General features: G+C 37.8%; 1 protein-coding gene across 2 annotated transcripts in view; it reads left to right on the top strand.

The window, feature by feature from the left end:
• Window positions 1-13,858, top strand: part of LOC141400916 (uncharacterized) — a 33,544-nt gene extending 19,686 nt beyond the window's left edge. For both annotated transcript variants that reach the window (XM_073980616.1, XM_073980615.1), the window contains exon 3: window positions 12,407-13,858. In XM_073980616.1, coding sequence (XP_073836717.1) covers window positions 12,407-13,381 — 975 coding nt within the window. In that variant the 3' untranslated portion in view covers window positions 13,382-13,858. The remainder of the gene's footprint in view (window positions 1-12,406) is intronic.
• Window positions 13,859-15,037: the final 1,179 nt, after the last annotated feature.

Here is a 15,037-nt window from a genome sequence, read left to right as displayed (position 1 = left end):
CAAACAAGTAAAAAAGTATCAGTCGGCTTTGCCGACAGAGATATACCCTCAGCCTGTGTGAATTGAAACGTCCATCTATTGACAATATCGAATATACGGATTACGGATTTTGTAGCCTTTTGAAATTTGCCGACAAAAAAATATATTTGGTTTGAAGCTCAAATGTGTTGCGGAGGATGTAATTGAAGGAATGGACCGACATAGTCCATTTTGGAAGTGTATCTTGTTTTGGGATTCATTCCTTTTGATAGATTTTGTGCCCATCAGTCATTTCAGTTGGTCACCGTATAACTTAGAGGTTTTGGGCCACCATGTCAGGAGGCATGGACTTTCCCACGAAAAACATAAAATCGCTTTAACAGGACCACAAAGAATAGCATCGGTATAATTTTTCAAAGGTTCTTCGAACAGATCCTAAACTGCGCTTAAACAAAAATTTTGAACTTTTGTGGGGGAGGTACCCTAAAGAGAAGACCGATTTCTGAAGAAGAACTTCATTTGGACAAAATATTAGGAGATCCAAGGTTTGGACGGTGGGGGTATGTACCGGAAGGTGCGCACCGACAGTGCCTATCTTCAAACATAAACTTTGTTTGGACGAACTATTACGATCCCAAATTTTAGACGGAATCGGCTGATCCGTTCGAGAGCTATCGTACACATATTGCCTTAGGGATTTTTACAGCTTTCGGAAGTATGGACTTGACCCTGAAGAAAATTTGCACCGTCGTCATGGGGCAGCGAATACAAGTTGTTACAACAAAGATAAAAGCGATTCGAAAGCAGTCCTTAAATTGCATTTTCCCGAAATTTTGTGTGCGAGGTACCTGAAGGAGTTGACATATATATTCCATATATTACGATGTGCATAGTATGGACCAAATCCGTTACTGCCTTCAGGAGTTATCTTGGGCACAAATTTTCCGATTATTTTCGAATTTTTGTGGGAGAGGTACCTAAAGGAATGGACCTATATGCCTCACTTTCGGACTTAAACTAATTCAGACAAAACATTAGACCGAATCGGCAGATCCGTTCGAGAGTTATCGTGCGCTCCAACCACTACATATTGCCCCATAGGGAATTTTTACAATTTTCTCAGGAAGTATGGACTTGCCTCTGATAAATCTTGTACCCTCGTAATGGGGGCAGCGAATACAAGTTGCTACAACAAAAATCAAAACGATCCGAGAGCAGGTCCTAAACTGAACTTTTCCGTAATTTTGTGTGGGAGGTACCCGAAGGAACGGACCGGTAGTGTCCATATTTGAACCTCATCTATTCCTGGTAGAAATTTCACGATTTGCAAAGTATGTACCAAATCGGTTGCTCCCGTCAAGAGTTATCGGGCGCACAAATTTTCTGAACATTATCGAACTTTATTGTACTGTTTGTTATATTCTAGGTAGCATAGAGCCAGAAGAAAATCATTTTCCTGTTTTTGTTATGCGTTTTTTGGCACTTCAACTACTGTAATCTAGTCATTTGTTAACTTGTTTGAAATGTAATGTTCGACCCTTTTAACGAAAGAAAAAATAATAGAAATCCGTGACGAAATGTAGAAGATATATTCGTTTAAATTTGAAATTTCATTTTTAGTTCATTCATTTTCGATATAAAATCATTTACGAACCCTTGCATTTTTTTGTGTAGTGCAGTGTTATTAATTATTTCAGGAGATATTGATTCCCAGGCTAGTTTTGCTGCTTCACGTAAATTGTCTTTGGTTTTGCAATTTTTTCGGTTGATTTTAGACTTAACGATCTCCCAATCGAGAGCTATCGAATTGTTTTGGAATCACTCCTTAGCCAATTTCGGTACATGTTTTGGCTCGTTATCCTCCTGGAATGTCTATTTAAGTTGCTTCACGAATTTCAACACGTTACGATACTTGAAACGATCCAAAATTCTATTCATTTTATGAATTGGTACAATTCCTTGACCCGGGAAAAAAGATCCCAGACCATTATGTTCGCCTTCATGTTTTACAGTGACTTCCCAATATTTAGGATTTAACCGTTGGCCATTTGGTCCGCTCCTTATGCCATGTAATTTAGTACTTAGGATCACAAAACTTGGACCTGGGTCCACGTTTAGGTATAGATCCCATATAACGATTGTAATGTTCAATTTTTTAATGTTCATAAAAAACGGATGAGGACATTCGTTCACTCTTGGCAATATTCGAATTAAACCCAGAAGATCACACAGATGTTAAACAAAAAAATGAGTTTTCTAATTGTGGCAAAATTAAGAAAGAATGGAGCCATTGCACGATGGGGCCAATAGTAGGTTTTCGAGGCAAAAAGTCAATTTTTGAAGTGAACAATTTGAAAAAAATAATAACGGATTTCGATTGCCAACACTCTGAATCACTAAAAATAAAAAAAATAAATCAATCTGGTAACATCACATAGCGACATACTGATCTGGCAATGGTGACATATTTTCTTATGCATCATTTTCCGACATTCATTATAAATAAGTAGTGAAAGCATTTTAGGCGCCAAAAAGAACATTTCAACATTTTTATAGTTTTTAAACATGGAAAGCTCCTCAATGGTTATGTAAAATAAGATAGTGTTAACAAATAATAAAAATGTTATGTGTGGTAAATGTATTTTTGAGTTAAGATGTTATGTCTTTTTTGGAGTATTTTGATTTGTTATCCATGTGTTCTCTGGAGTATAACTTTTGAGATCTAGGTAGATCTAGGATAATATATATATATGGTGAAAGGTATTAATGTGTACTATCATTTTGTGAAAAAATTAGCTGCGCCTATCTGCGCCTTTTCATAAAAATCTGATTTCAGATGTCGTAATACTTAAAAATATTGACATTTTTATGTTTTGGTTGGCGAATAATCGGAAACCCATTAATGTTACCAATTGGATTTCGGAAAAATTTAATAGACGTATAGAATAATCTTTATATATAAAACTCAATTGTCGTTTGTTGGTAATTGAATCAGTTGAAAACGGCTAGAGCGATTTGGATAATTTTTTGTGGAAATGTTAGTCATAGTCCAGTTTAGGTTTTTATGCAAAGAAAAATTGGCCACGCCCACTTTTCCGCCCACTTTTATAAATATGTTATATCTATGGAACTACTCAATAGATTTTCCTGAAACTTGCAGGGAAGGTAGAGTGATGGCCCCCGGTTGAAATAGGCTACATATTTGGTTGAATTTCGGATCGGGCGGGGTACCTCCCCTATGCCCTATTTTTGTAAAAATGCAATATTTGTAATAATTACAAATGTATCGCCTTGAAAATTAATTTCCGAGTCAATGGCGATTGTGTCTCCGACCTTACGTGCTTATTTGGGGCATTAAGACTGGAAAACGCACACTTTTTAAATATGTTATATCTACGAAACTACTAAATCGATTTTCCTGAAACTTTCAGCGAATGTACAGGGTTGGTCCCCGATAAAAATAGGCCACATATTTTTTGACTTTCGGATCCGGCGGGTACCTCCCCTATGCCCTATTTTTGTAAAAATGCAATATTTGCAACAAATACGAATGTATCGGTTTGGGAATTTATTTGCGAGTCAATGGCGATTGTGTCTCCAACCTTACGTACTTATTTTGTGACTTAAGATCCGACCACGCTCATTTTCTAATTAGGTTATATCTACAGGGGATTTTCAAGAAAATCGCGATTTGTCTAAACTTTTAAATCTTTATAAATAAAAATCAAATATCGTTCGTTGGTAATGGCATCAGTTGAGAACGGCTGGACCGATTTTCGACCTGGGTTTTTATGCAAAGAAAATTTGACCATGCCCACTTTTACGCCCACTTTTTTCAATTTTCTATTTTTATCATTTCTACAAAAACTACTGAACCGATTTTCCTGAAACTGCCAGGGAATGTACAGAGATGGTCCCTGCTTAAAATAGGCTACAAATTCAGTTGAATTTCGGAAAGGGCGGGGAACTTCCCCTATACCATACTTTTTTAAAAATGTTATATTTACAATAATTACGAATGTATCTATTTGGAAGTTAATTTGCGAGACAATTGTGGTTGTGTCTCCGACCTTACCCACTTTCTTAGGAACCAAAGACTTGACCATACCCACATTTTAAAATATGTTACATCTACAAAACTACTGAACCGATATTCGTGAAAATGTCAGGGAATGTACAGGCATATTTTCTTGAATTTTGAAGAGGGCATATTTAAAAAACGTTATATTTGCAAAAATTATGTATGTATCGGAATAAACATTTACGGATTAATCTACAATCTAGGTACTTATTTGGGGCCTAAGGCCGACCAATACTACTGAAGGGATTTCCATAAAATTTGCAGCAAAAGCTCAATGTTTGCCGTTGTTATGTGGGGTACCTTCCCTTGCCTTTCTGTTAAACGCTATATGTATAAGCCAAACTTATGATTATATCGGTTACAGCATACATTTTGGTCGGCAATGAAGTTGTGTGCACCCTAGGCCGGACCAGGCCCACATTTTTAAATATGTTATATCTTGAAAACTGATGACCACGCCGACTCTTTTCAAAACATTATTTTTCCAAAACTACTGAACCTAATTTTCAGAAAATATTCAGGAATGTCCCGTGGTCCAAAATGCTATATATTTGTAGACGAATTTCGGGGCCTATTATTTTATAATCGGTGTATTTGTTAAACTTATGAGTGCATCAGGTTGCAAATTAGTTTTCGAGACAACGGTGGTTGTCCCCCGATCAAGAAAAACTATATATTTACAAATGTACTTAAATGGTGAGGTTCAACGGTCCATCAGCCATGAAAAGCTAAAACATATAGGTCTACATAAGCGGGAGAATTCGATTTAATCATTTTTTTTAACTTTTATTATTAGATCGCTTTAGGATAAAGACAGTGACATGGACGATAATAAATCCTAAAAGGCACAAATTGGCGAAAAATCCGACAAAGTCCGTAAGAGAAAAGAACGTTTACAGACAAAATCTGTTGATAAATTTAAAATCCTTCTCGGTTTGACAATGGACCGAAGAAGTGAGGTAGAAAATACCTACTTTTGAATTAAAACTCATTACGACGGGCCAGCAACGCGGACCGGGGTCTGCTGGTAAATAAATAAAAAGAAAAATAAAAATAAATGTATAACTTTGTTTTCTTAAACAAGTAAGAACCACGTTAAGTTCGGCCGGGCCGAATATACCCTCCACCACTAGTTATATTGAAGTAAAATGGAACAATTAGTTTCCTTTCGTTTATGAAGAAGACTAAAGTTCGGTAAAACAATGTGGCTAACCTTCAAAATACAGAGATTCGGGAGGTACCGTTTCATAGGAGCTATATCAAAACTTCGATCTATACTTACAAATTTCTGACGGAAAGTTTTTAGACTCAAAGAAGACTAAATACGAAATTTCCGATATTTCGGTTAAACCTTCAAAATATCAAGAGGTACGCTTCTATATTGGATATAGGAACCCACGGACATGGAAGACCAATTAACAAATTTCAGTCTTTCGGTGCTATATTGACGTCACAAACTTCGGAATTGCGAAAATTGGGAGGTACTGTTCTATGGGGGTTATATCAAAACGTGGATCTATGCCGACGAATTTAAGTCAGAAAGGCTTTTACCTCCAACAAAGACTAAATACCAAATGTCAAAATACCGGAAATTGGGAGGAACCGTTCTATGTGGGCTATATGAACGGGTAGACCTATATCGAAGTTCGATACCCCCAACGAAGACTAAGTGTCAAATTTCAGCCATTTCGGTGTGGTAACAAGACTAAAACCTTCAAAATACCGAAAGTCGGGTGGTATCGTTCTATGGGGGCTATATGAAGGCGTGGGCCTATATCGACAAATTTCATCTGGAACGTTTAATACTCCAAATGAAGACCAAATACCTTCAATATACCGGAAATAGAGATGTACCGTTCTATGGGGGCAACATGAAGGCGTGGACCTATACCGACAAATTTCATATGGAACGTTTAATACTCAAAATGAAGACCAAATTAGAGTTGTGTCGTTCATGAACGAACCGGCTCATTCTTTTATATCGTTCATTTAGATCCCCGATGGACGAGTCATCACTGCTTACAAAATTAGCTGCATTGGTTTTGCAGCCAAACTCTAAACAAACGCTGCGTTAGCGCAAGCAGCACAAATTTCCACACAAAACAAACAATGATTCAGAGAGCTACTCTCGCTCAGTAACTCACCTCATTCAGTAGCACATCTCGGTCATATCTTTCTTTTGCATCATTCGTTCATCTGGTTCTTTCATATCAAAACCACCACCACTACGTTCAGAAACAAAACCACCCCCATTAGCACATAAACAAGCTAGTAACACAACAGTTGTGTCATTCGTGAACGAACATTTTCAAAAGAACGATTCGGTGAAAAGAACGACATATGTAGCAGAGAACGAACGACTTAAAAAGAAAATAATACCTGGCCTGTTCCCGTACTTTATAAAGTGGTAAAAGTCGTAAAAGTTGTAAAAGTCGTAAACGATTTTCATATAAATTTTGTGTACGGGAACGGAAAATGTGTAAAAGTGGTAAAAATTGTAAAAACTTTTTAGTTCTGGAACAAAGCTACCGTCAAATGTATTGTTGAACGAAAAAGAGCCAACGAACGAACTAAACGACCCGGATCTTTTTGGTGAACGGAATGAAAAAGATCGATCCGCTCAATGAACGAGATTGCCCAACACTAGACCAAATACCTTCAAAATACCGGAAATAGAGAGGTACCATTCTATGGGGGCGACATGAAGGCGTGGACCCATACCGAGAAATTTCTGGGGGAAAGTTTTATACCCCCAACGAAGACAAAGTACCAAATTGTTAAAACCTTCAAAATACCGAAAATCGGGTTGTACCGTTCTATGGGTGCTATATCAAAACGTGGACCGATATAGCCAATTTGTAGTACCAAACATCCTAGGAGTAATAAATAAATAAACATCCTATACCTAAAAATTTCAGGTGGAAACACCAAATTTTAGGCATTTCGTTGGAATATTGAGGCCACAACTTTCAAAATACCGAAAGTTGGGATGTACCGTTATATGGAGCTATATGAAGGCATGGATCTAGGAACGCGACAAAACCGCAGACATGTCATCTCAAAAATAAGCTAAAGCAACAGTGAACAAAGATATAACGCTAATTACTGATGGCTTACAGGGTCTCTAGCAAAAACTTCATCACGCCATAACGAGGAAGTTCGACTCACAGCGGATCTGTCCTTCGAGGTTCTTAATATACTCACCAAGGGCTTTCATCTCCAAAAGGAATTATCTCTACCTCAAAATTTGTGTTCACAGTGTAATCGGGAGGTATTGTTCTATAGGGGCTATATACCACAACTGAAGACTAAATACCAAATTTCAACAATATTGATGCCTTACTTACTTAGCTGGCCCATTACAGAACATTTGTTCCATATGCGCCGAACTAAGACAAGATCTCCATTCCTCTCTATTTGTTGCTTCGCACTCTGGAATACCACGCCTTTTCATCTCATCATCCACTTGTTTGCACCATCTATTCCTTGGCCTGCCAATTCTGCGTGCACCGCCAAGCGGTCCGTATTTATACGCCTTTTTACCGGGTTCATCATCGCTCATTCTTATGATATGGCCTAGAAAACGATACGTTTAACAATATTGATGTCGTTGTATAGCAGATGCAGCTCGTGGTTCATGCGACGACGATATTCACCGTCAACGCAGATTGGTCCGTAGATCTTTCGAAGAATTTTTCTCTCAAACACACCAAGCACTGCCATGTCTGCTTGCGCAAGTACCCAGGCTTCGGAGCTATACATCAGCACGGGTAGTATCAGTGTTTTGTAGAGCGTTATTTTTGTTTGACGAGATGTGGCTTTGTTTTTAAACTGCTTACTTAAACCAAAGTAGCATCTGTTGGCCAATACAATTCTTCTTTTTATTTCACAACTGTCGTTTGTTGTGTTTACGGCGGTACCGAGGTAGACTAAGTCTTTTACTACCTCAATATTATAGGAACCAACTTCCACAGTCGGTCCGAGCTCAATGGACGCTTTACGCGTCGACACCATCAACTTGGTCTTCTCACCGTTTACCGCCAGACCTACTTTAACAGATTCTCCTTCGACCTTTATAAAGGTATCAGTTACTTCTTTTACTGATCGGCCCATGATGTCTATATCATCAGCATAAGCAAGTAACATGTGACTATTGGTGTAGATTGTGCCACTTCTTTTGACGTTTGCCTCTCGTATAACCTTTTCCAGCAGGATGTTGAAGAGATCACACGAAAGGCTGTCTCCTTGTCTAAAACTTCTTTTGGTACCAAACTCTTCGGAGAGGTTCTTTCCTATTTTAACTGAGGACCTCGTGTCAGTTAAAGTCATTTTACAAAGCCGGATGAGCTTTGCGGGGATACCAAATTCAGACATGGCTTGGAATACCTTTGAACGCAGCGGGCTGTCGAAGGCTGCTTTATAATCGACAAAAAGGTGGTAGGTGTCGATCTGCATCTCTTGGGTCTTCTCCAGTAAATATCTGGTCAATGGTGGACTTACCAGGTCTAAAGCCGCATTGGTATGGTCCAATTATCTCGTTGACCATAGGCTTTAGTCGTTCGCACAATATCCCTGACACGATCTTGTAGGCAATAGGAAGTAGGCCCCTATAGTTAGAGCATACAGTCTTATCTCCCTTCTTGTGGACGGGGCACAGGATACTCAGGTTCCAATCGTTGGATACTCGTTCTTCCTGCCAGATGGTGCTAAATAGCTGATGAATACACCTTATCAGCGTGTCGCCTCCGGGTTTGAACAGCTCGGCTGGTAAGCCATCGGCCCCTGCTGCTTTAGTATTCTTCAGCCGATTTATTGCTGCCCTTACCTCATCTTGGCTGGGCGGCATACATTTAATACCATCTTCTGGGATTGGGACTGTGGTATCTTCGTCGTTTTCGCTGCTATTGGATACCAACAGATTTGAAAAATGTTTTTTCCATATCCTGAGTACACTCTGTATCAGTTACCAAATTACCTTGCTGGTCTCTACAGGAGGATGTGCCTGTACCAAAGCCATCAGTTTGATGCTTGACTCTTTGGTAGAATTTTCGGACTTCATTCTGGCTCCTGTACATCTCGATTTTTTTCACACTCCCGCTTTTCCATCTCTCTCTTTTTCCTGCGGAAAAGACGTTTCTCCTCTCTCCTTTTCTCCCTGTATCTCTCTCGTGCGCTACGCGTTGCTACGGATTGTAAAGTAGCCCTATATGCCGCATTTTTCTCTTCGGTGGCAGCACGACACTCCTGATCATACCATGGATTCCTTGGTGGAGGTCTGGTATCCAAGTATGGATTTTTTCGGCTGTTTGCATGGAGTGGGCAATGCTTTGCCATTGTGCTGATATGTTATCGAGATGAGGAGTGCTTTGATTAAGCAATTGCGCTAGTTGAGGGGAATATGCTGTGGCTATCTGTTGTGATTGCAGCTTACCGATGTCTAGCTTTCGTGTTGTGTCTGTTCGTACTTTGTTTGCTACGTTTAAGCGGGTGCGTACCTTTGCTGCAACAAGGTAGTGGTCCGAATCAATGTTTGCGCCTCGGAACGATCGTACATCCAACACGCTCGATGAATGTCTTCCATCTATCACAACATGATCAATTTGATTTCTTGTTTTCTGATCTGGAGAGAGCCAGGTGCCCTTATGAATATCGAGATGATTAAATCTGGTACTGCTAACTACCATGTTTTTTGCAGCTGCAAAGTCTATCAGCCCCATACCATTGTCAGATGTTTCACTGTGGAGACTGAATTTCCCGACTGTTGGGCCAAAGATATTCTCCTTTCCAATTTTGGCATTAAAATAGCCTAGAATGATTTTAATGTCATGGGCAGGGCAACGGTCATATGTTTCTTCTAAGCGCTCGTAAAATATATCTTTGGTCTTTTCGTCCTTTTCTTCAGTGGGAGCATGAGCGCAAATAAAGCTGATGTTGAAGAATTTAGCTTTTATTAGAATTACAGCAAGTCTTTCATTCACTGGGGTGAAGCTTGATACCAGATGTTTTAGACTCCGACTAACTACGAATCCGCAACCAAACTCGTGCTTTACGTCAGCTATAATACAGTACGTCACCTTTAGGTGTTGTTGTGACGCCTTTCCCAATCCATCGTATTTGCTGTATGGCAGTAATATCGGCCTGGTACTTTTCAAGTACGTCTGCCAATTTGAAGACTGCACCTTCTATATAAAGAGTGCGAACATTCTAGGTGCAGATTCGCAGATCATGATCCTTAAAACGTTTGCGGGTTTCGTCAACTTTTGAGGGTTTTGTTTTTCTTTTCTTTCGTTTTTTCATAGTAGGCTGTTTTTTCTAGGGGAGGGTTACTAACCCGACGCCCAAACCCAAGTTTTTAACGTTCTTGTGGGTGAACGCGCGGCACATGTTAGCTCACTACCTTTAACGGGTGTTAAAGGCAGTTCCCCATATATTGATGCCACAAACTTCAAAATACCGTAAATCGGGAGGTACCGTTCTATGGGGGCTATATGAAGGCGTGGACTTATGCCGACCAAATTCTGGGGGAAAGTTTTATACCCCCTAAAGAAGACCAAATACCATTTTGGTGTGATAATGAAGTTAAAATCTCCAAAATATCGAAAATCGGGCTGTACCGTACCAATCCTTTATAAAGGCAAAACCAAAAAGTTAAAACACTAAAGATGCCATAACTCACGCATTTTTCAACAGATTTCATTGGTTTCCCCCATTTTGTACAGCTAACTAAATTTCCTTCTTGATAAAGGTAAGTTATTACGCAGTTTGGTGTCTTCTACGCAGCTTAGAACACGAGGAAAAACATTTTCATGTTTTTAATGCGCTTTTGTCACACTTAAATCACTATAACATAAACGTTTCTTACCCGATTATAATTATAGCTTGTTCGAAAGACGTGATTTTCACCTTTTAAATAAAAAATAATCTGTAAAAGTCCGTTGTGGAAGAAAGAAGTTATGTCCGTTTTAAGTTGAAAATCCAAGAAACCAACATTTTCACTACATTTACCGTTATAAAATCAAAAAACGAAGTGACCCAAAGAAACCAAAGGTATTTTCGTCTTCCGTGAACTCCCACAAAACTGAACATATGCATCAGAACCCCTGCAAAAAATTTTTGTCAACTTTTGTAGCACAGTGTAATTGTTCCACAAACATCCCATAAGGTACAAGGGAGACTTCACTCATATCAATGAGTGCACCCCGATTCATATTAGCTCAATTATATGGGGTGACCAAATAACGGATATATTGCAATAGTCGGTAATACATCCCGTTTTTCAATTTTTTTCGAAATCGCGCTACAAGTCGCAATTTTGATCGGATCTTCACGAAATTTTTAGGGGTTGATGGGAGTCCCACAGATGAAAAAGCCTGTTGATTTTTGTGATATTCGAATAATATTCAGGGTTCAAAACGGGCAAAAAACTTCTTTGGAGAAAAAGTCAACGTTTTATTTTAAAGCGCACATCTCCGCTTCTATAAGGCAAAACCTGCTAATGAAAGTAGAAAACATCACCGTTGCAACGATGTAACGTAGGTTGTCATAGTCGGTCAAACAACGAAGATATCGCAATAGCCGCTAATAGAACCCAACTTTTTATTTTTGCGATTTTAATTATAATGACGAATATCACAGCTTTGGTTGGGGAGCTTCGAAAAGCAAAGCCTGACTATGAAAGTAGAATGCAAAGTAGGTTGGCGTAGGTGTCCAAATAACGGAGATATAGCAATAGTCGGTAATACATCCCATTTTTCAATTATTTTCGAAATCGCGCTAAAGGTCGCAATTTTGACCGGATCGTCACGAAATTTTCGGAGTTAATGGGGGTCCCACAGAGGAAGAATCCTATTGATTTAGATGATGGTCGGATAATATTCAGGGGTCGGAATGGGCAAAAACTTATTTGGAGAAAAGGTCAACGTTTTATTTCAAAACCAATAACTCTGTTTCTTTAATAGGTATATCGAAAGCAAAACCTGGCAAGGAAAGTAGAAAATATCACCTTTACAACGATGTACAGTAGGCTGTCGTATGTGGTCGAACAACGGAGATATCGCAATAGTCGGTAAAGCATCCTATTTTCGTCGGATCGTCACGAATTTTTTTGGATTTGATGCGGTTCACGAAATTTTGGTTGCTTATGGGGGTTCCAGAGAGAAAGAGGCATATTATGTATATTCCCTAAAATATGTTTACCAGTGAAAAGCTTATGCACAGGGGTAGTGGTGTACGGTATCACATGGTCGGCCCCGTCCCGACTATTGCCTTTGCTCATTTGTTTTTTTTATTTTATTTATTTTATTTTTTTTTTTTTTGGTTTGTAATATGTTTCAATCTTCTTTTCAGATAAATATAACATCGTTCAGTGGCTTGGACAAAATGGATGAATTAAAACTAACTGCTAATCCTCTACGTCATATTGGAAAACATACATTCAGCAGCATGACCCAATTAAAATGCCTTAATGTATCTGCTAATAGCTTAGATCTATTAGATGCCGACGTGTTTGCGGGTCTCAATCGTTTATTGTATTTAGACTTGAACTCGAATAATCTCAGGGAACTGGCCGAAAGACAATTTCAACATTTAGCGAAACTGCAATATTTAGATCTGAGCAGAAACCGTTTGACAGAATTGAACTCTACGATCTTCATAAACCTCTCATCATTGAGAAAATTGTTTTTATACGAAAATGATTTGCAATTGTTGAAATCAAATACTTTTGTCGCGTTAATCTCATTGGATACTTTAGATTTATCTCAAAATAATCTCGAATACATCGATGCAGATGTCTTTGGCATGTCCACATTGCCGCGCATGAAAAAACTCCTATTAAAATCGAATAATATAAAACGTTTACATCCGCTAGCCTTTGCTTCGTTGCCATTTATCCAATATCTATCTTTGGGTAATAATGAACTTACCACATTGGATGTGCGAATGTTTGCACCAATGCGACGCCTGGATAAACTGCATTTGGGTAATAATCTCTTGGAGACTATTGCCCCGGAAGTTCTTGATAGTCTAACCGATGTTAGTGAGTTGCTGATTGACAATAATCGTCTATCGTTTTTGCCGGATACTAATGCAACATTTTCTCGTTTACGAAAAGTGTCGATTGAAGGCAATCCATGGCAGTGTCCTTGTTGGGATGTGTTGGTTAACTATTTGGAGTTACGCAAAATAAGTTATGTCAGAGATCAAAGTCCGTACTACAGTGGAAAACGGCCACTATGCGTTGTAACAACCGTTCATGCATGTATTAAGGATATAAATTTGGTGAAAAAATATGAAATTGAAGATATTTATAATCGTGCATAAATGCATATTTCTAAGTTTAAGTCTTATGATAAGTTAATAATAACTTATACATCATTCACTAACCGGGCTATATGAATTAGCCTAGAAAAAAAAATAAATACTTGAAAAACCATCATACCTTTTGAAGCAAATTTGAAACCAATAGAAAAGACATACAACTAACTGTAAAGACAAGATATAATACATGCAACAAAAAAATGTTTATGAAACAATGTATAGAAACATTACCCTTAACAAAAACAATGCAGGTTACTGGTAACTTAAACAAATCCTTCTGCATCTATATAAAATGTTTAGTTCATTAATTGCCATTCATCTGTTTCCTCTTTTCTAAAAATGTTTGTGTTTTCAACAAATTTTTTAATTTTGAATTTAGACATGTCAAAATAAATTTTTTCGATAAATTCTCTCATTTGCTACTAGGCGTTTATACCAGACAGTTTGTCTTCAAATAAAACTCTGATTTACTAACACATACATACATTTGTCGTTTGTCTCTCAGCTGTCCATCATTTTTTCATAGACAGTCGGGTCAACAAATTTTTGACATTTTTTATAAAAATGTGTAAGATAATAAATGAAATTTGTTGAAAACAAAAGAATAAGAACAAAAACAAAATAATTGAACGGAAAACAAAAAGAAATCGATGATTTTTACAGTGTTTTATTTAACTTGCTTTGGTGTGTGTTTAGTTCAAATCTGGTAACTCATTTTTAAAACAGTTGCAGTTTACCAATCGAAATAAAACTTTGCACACTTTTTAGATTTGGATGACAATACATGAATATGAAATCAAAACTAATATTGGTCCATTCTTACAGTGTTTTTACGGTGTCTAACTTGACCCCCTTTTCAAATCTGGTAACTGATTTTTAGCACGGTTGCTGTTGACCAATCGAACTAAAAATTTGCACACTTTTCAGATTTAGATGAATATGAAACCAAAACCAATATGGGTCCATTGTTTCCTATAGCCCCCATATAACGGTACCCCCATATAACGGTACCACCCGATTTTCGGTATTTTGCTTTTCAAATATGGTAGCTCCTTTTTTTACGCAGTTGCAGTTGACCAATCTTACTTAAACTTTGCACACTTTTCAGATTTGGATGACAATACATGAATATGAAATCAAAACTAATATTGGTCCATTCTTACAGTGTTTTTAAAATCTGGTAACTGATTTTTAGCACGGTTGCAGTTGACCAATCGAACTAAAACTTTGCACATTTTTCAGATTTAGATGACAATACATGAATATGAAACCAAAACCAATATGGGTCCATTTTTTCCTATAGCCCCCATATAACGGTACCACCCGACTTCTGCTATTTTGGGGATTTTGTCTTCACTTTTAGCCCGAATTTGCTGTAACTTGGTATTTGGAGTTATCAATAGTCCAGGAACTTCCCCACTAAAAATTGTGGACGTAGGTCAAGGTTTAATATAGCCTCCATATAACGGTACCACCAATTTCAAGCATTTTAATCTACATTTTCGGCTCAAATGGACTGCAATTCGGCATTTGGGGTTCTCAGTGGTCAAAAAAATGTATTTACTAAAAATTTAAAAATAAAAAAATAATTTAAAAAAATTAAGTGTCACTGGTTTATTTAGAAATGCACTTAAAACTAAAAAATAATTTGTCGCTTAG

This window comes from Musca autumnalis, unplaced genomic scaffold (assembly GCF_047663935.1).
Source record: "Musca autumnalis isolate F117 unplaced genomic scaffold, ASM4766393v1 scaffold_4, whole genome shotgun sequence".
NCBI lineage: Eukaryota > Metazoa > Arthropoda > Insecta > Diptera > Muscidae > Musca > Musca autumnalis.
The sequence above is the reverse complement of the archived record's forward strand: the minus strand, read 5'-3'. Positions and strand labels throughout refer to the sequence as shown.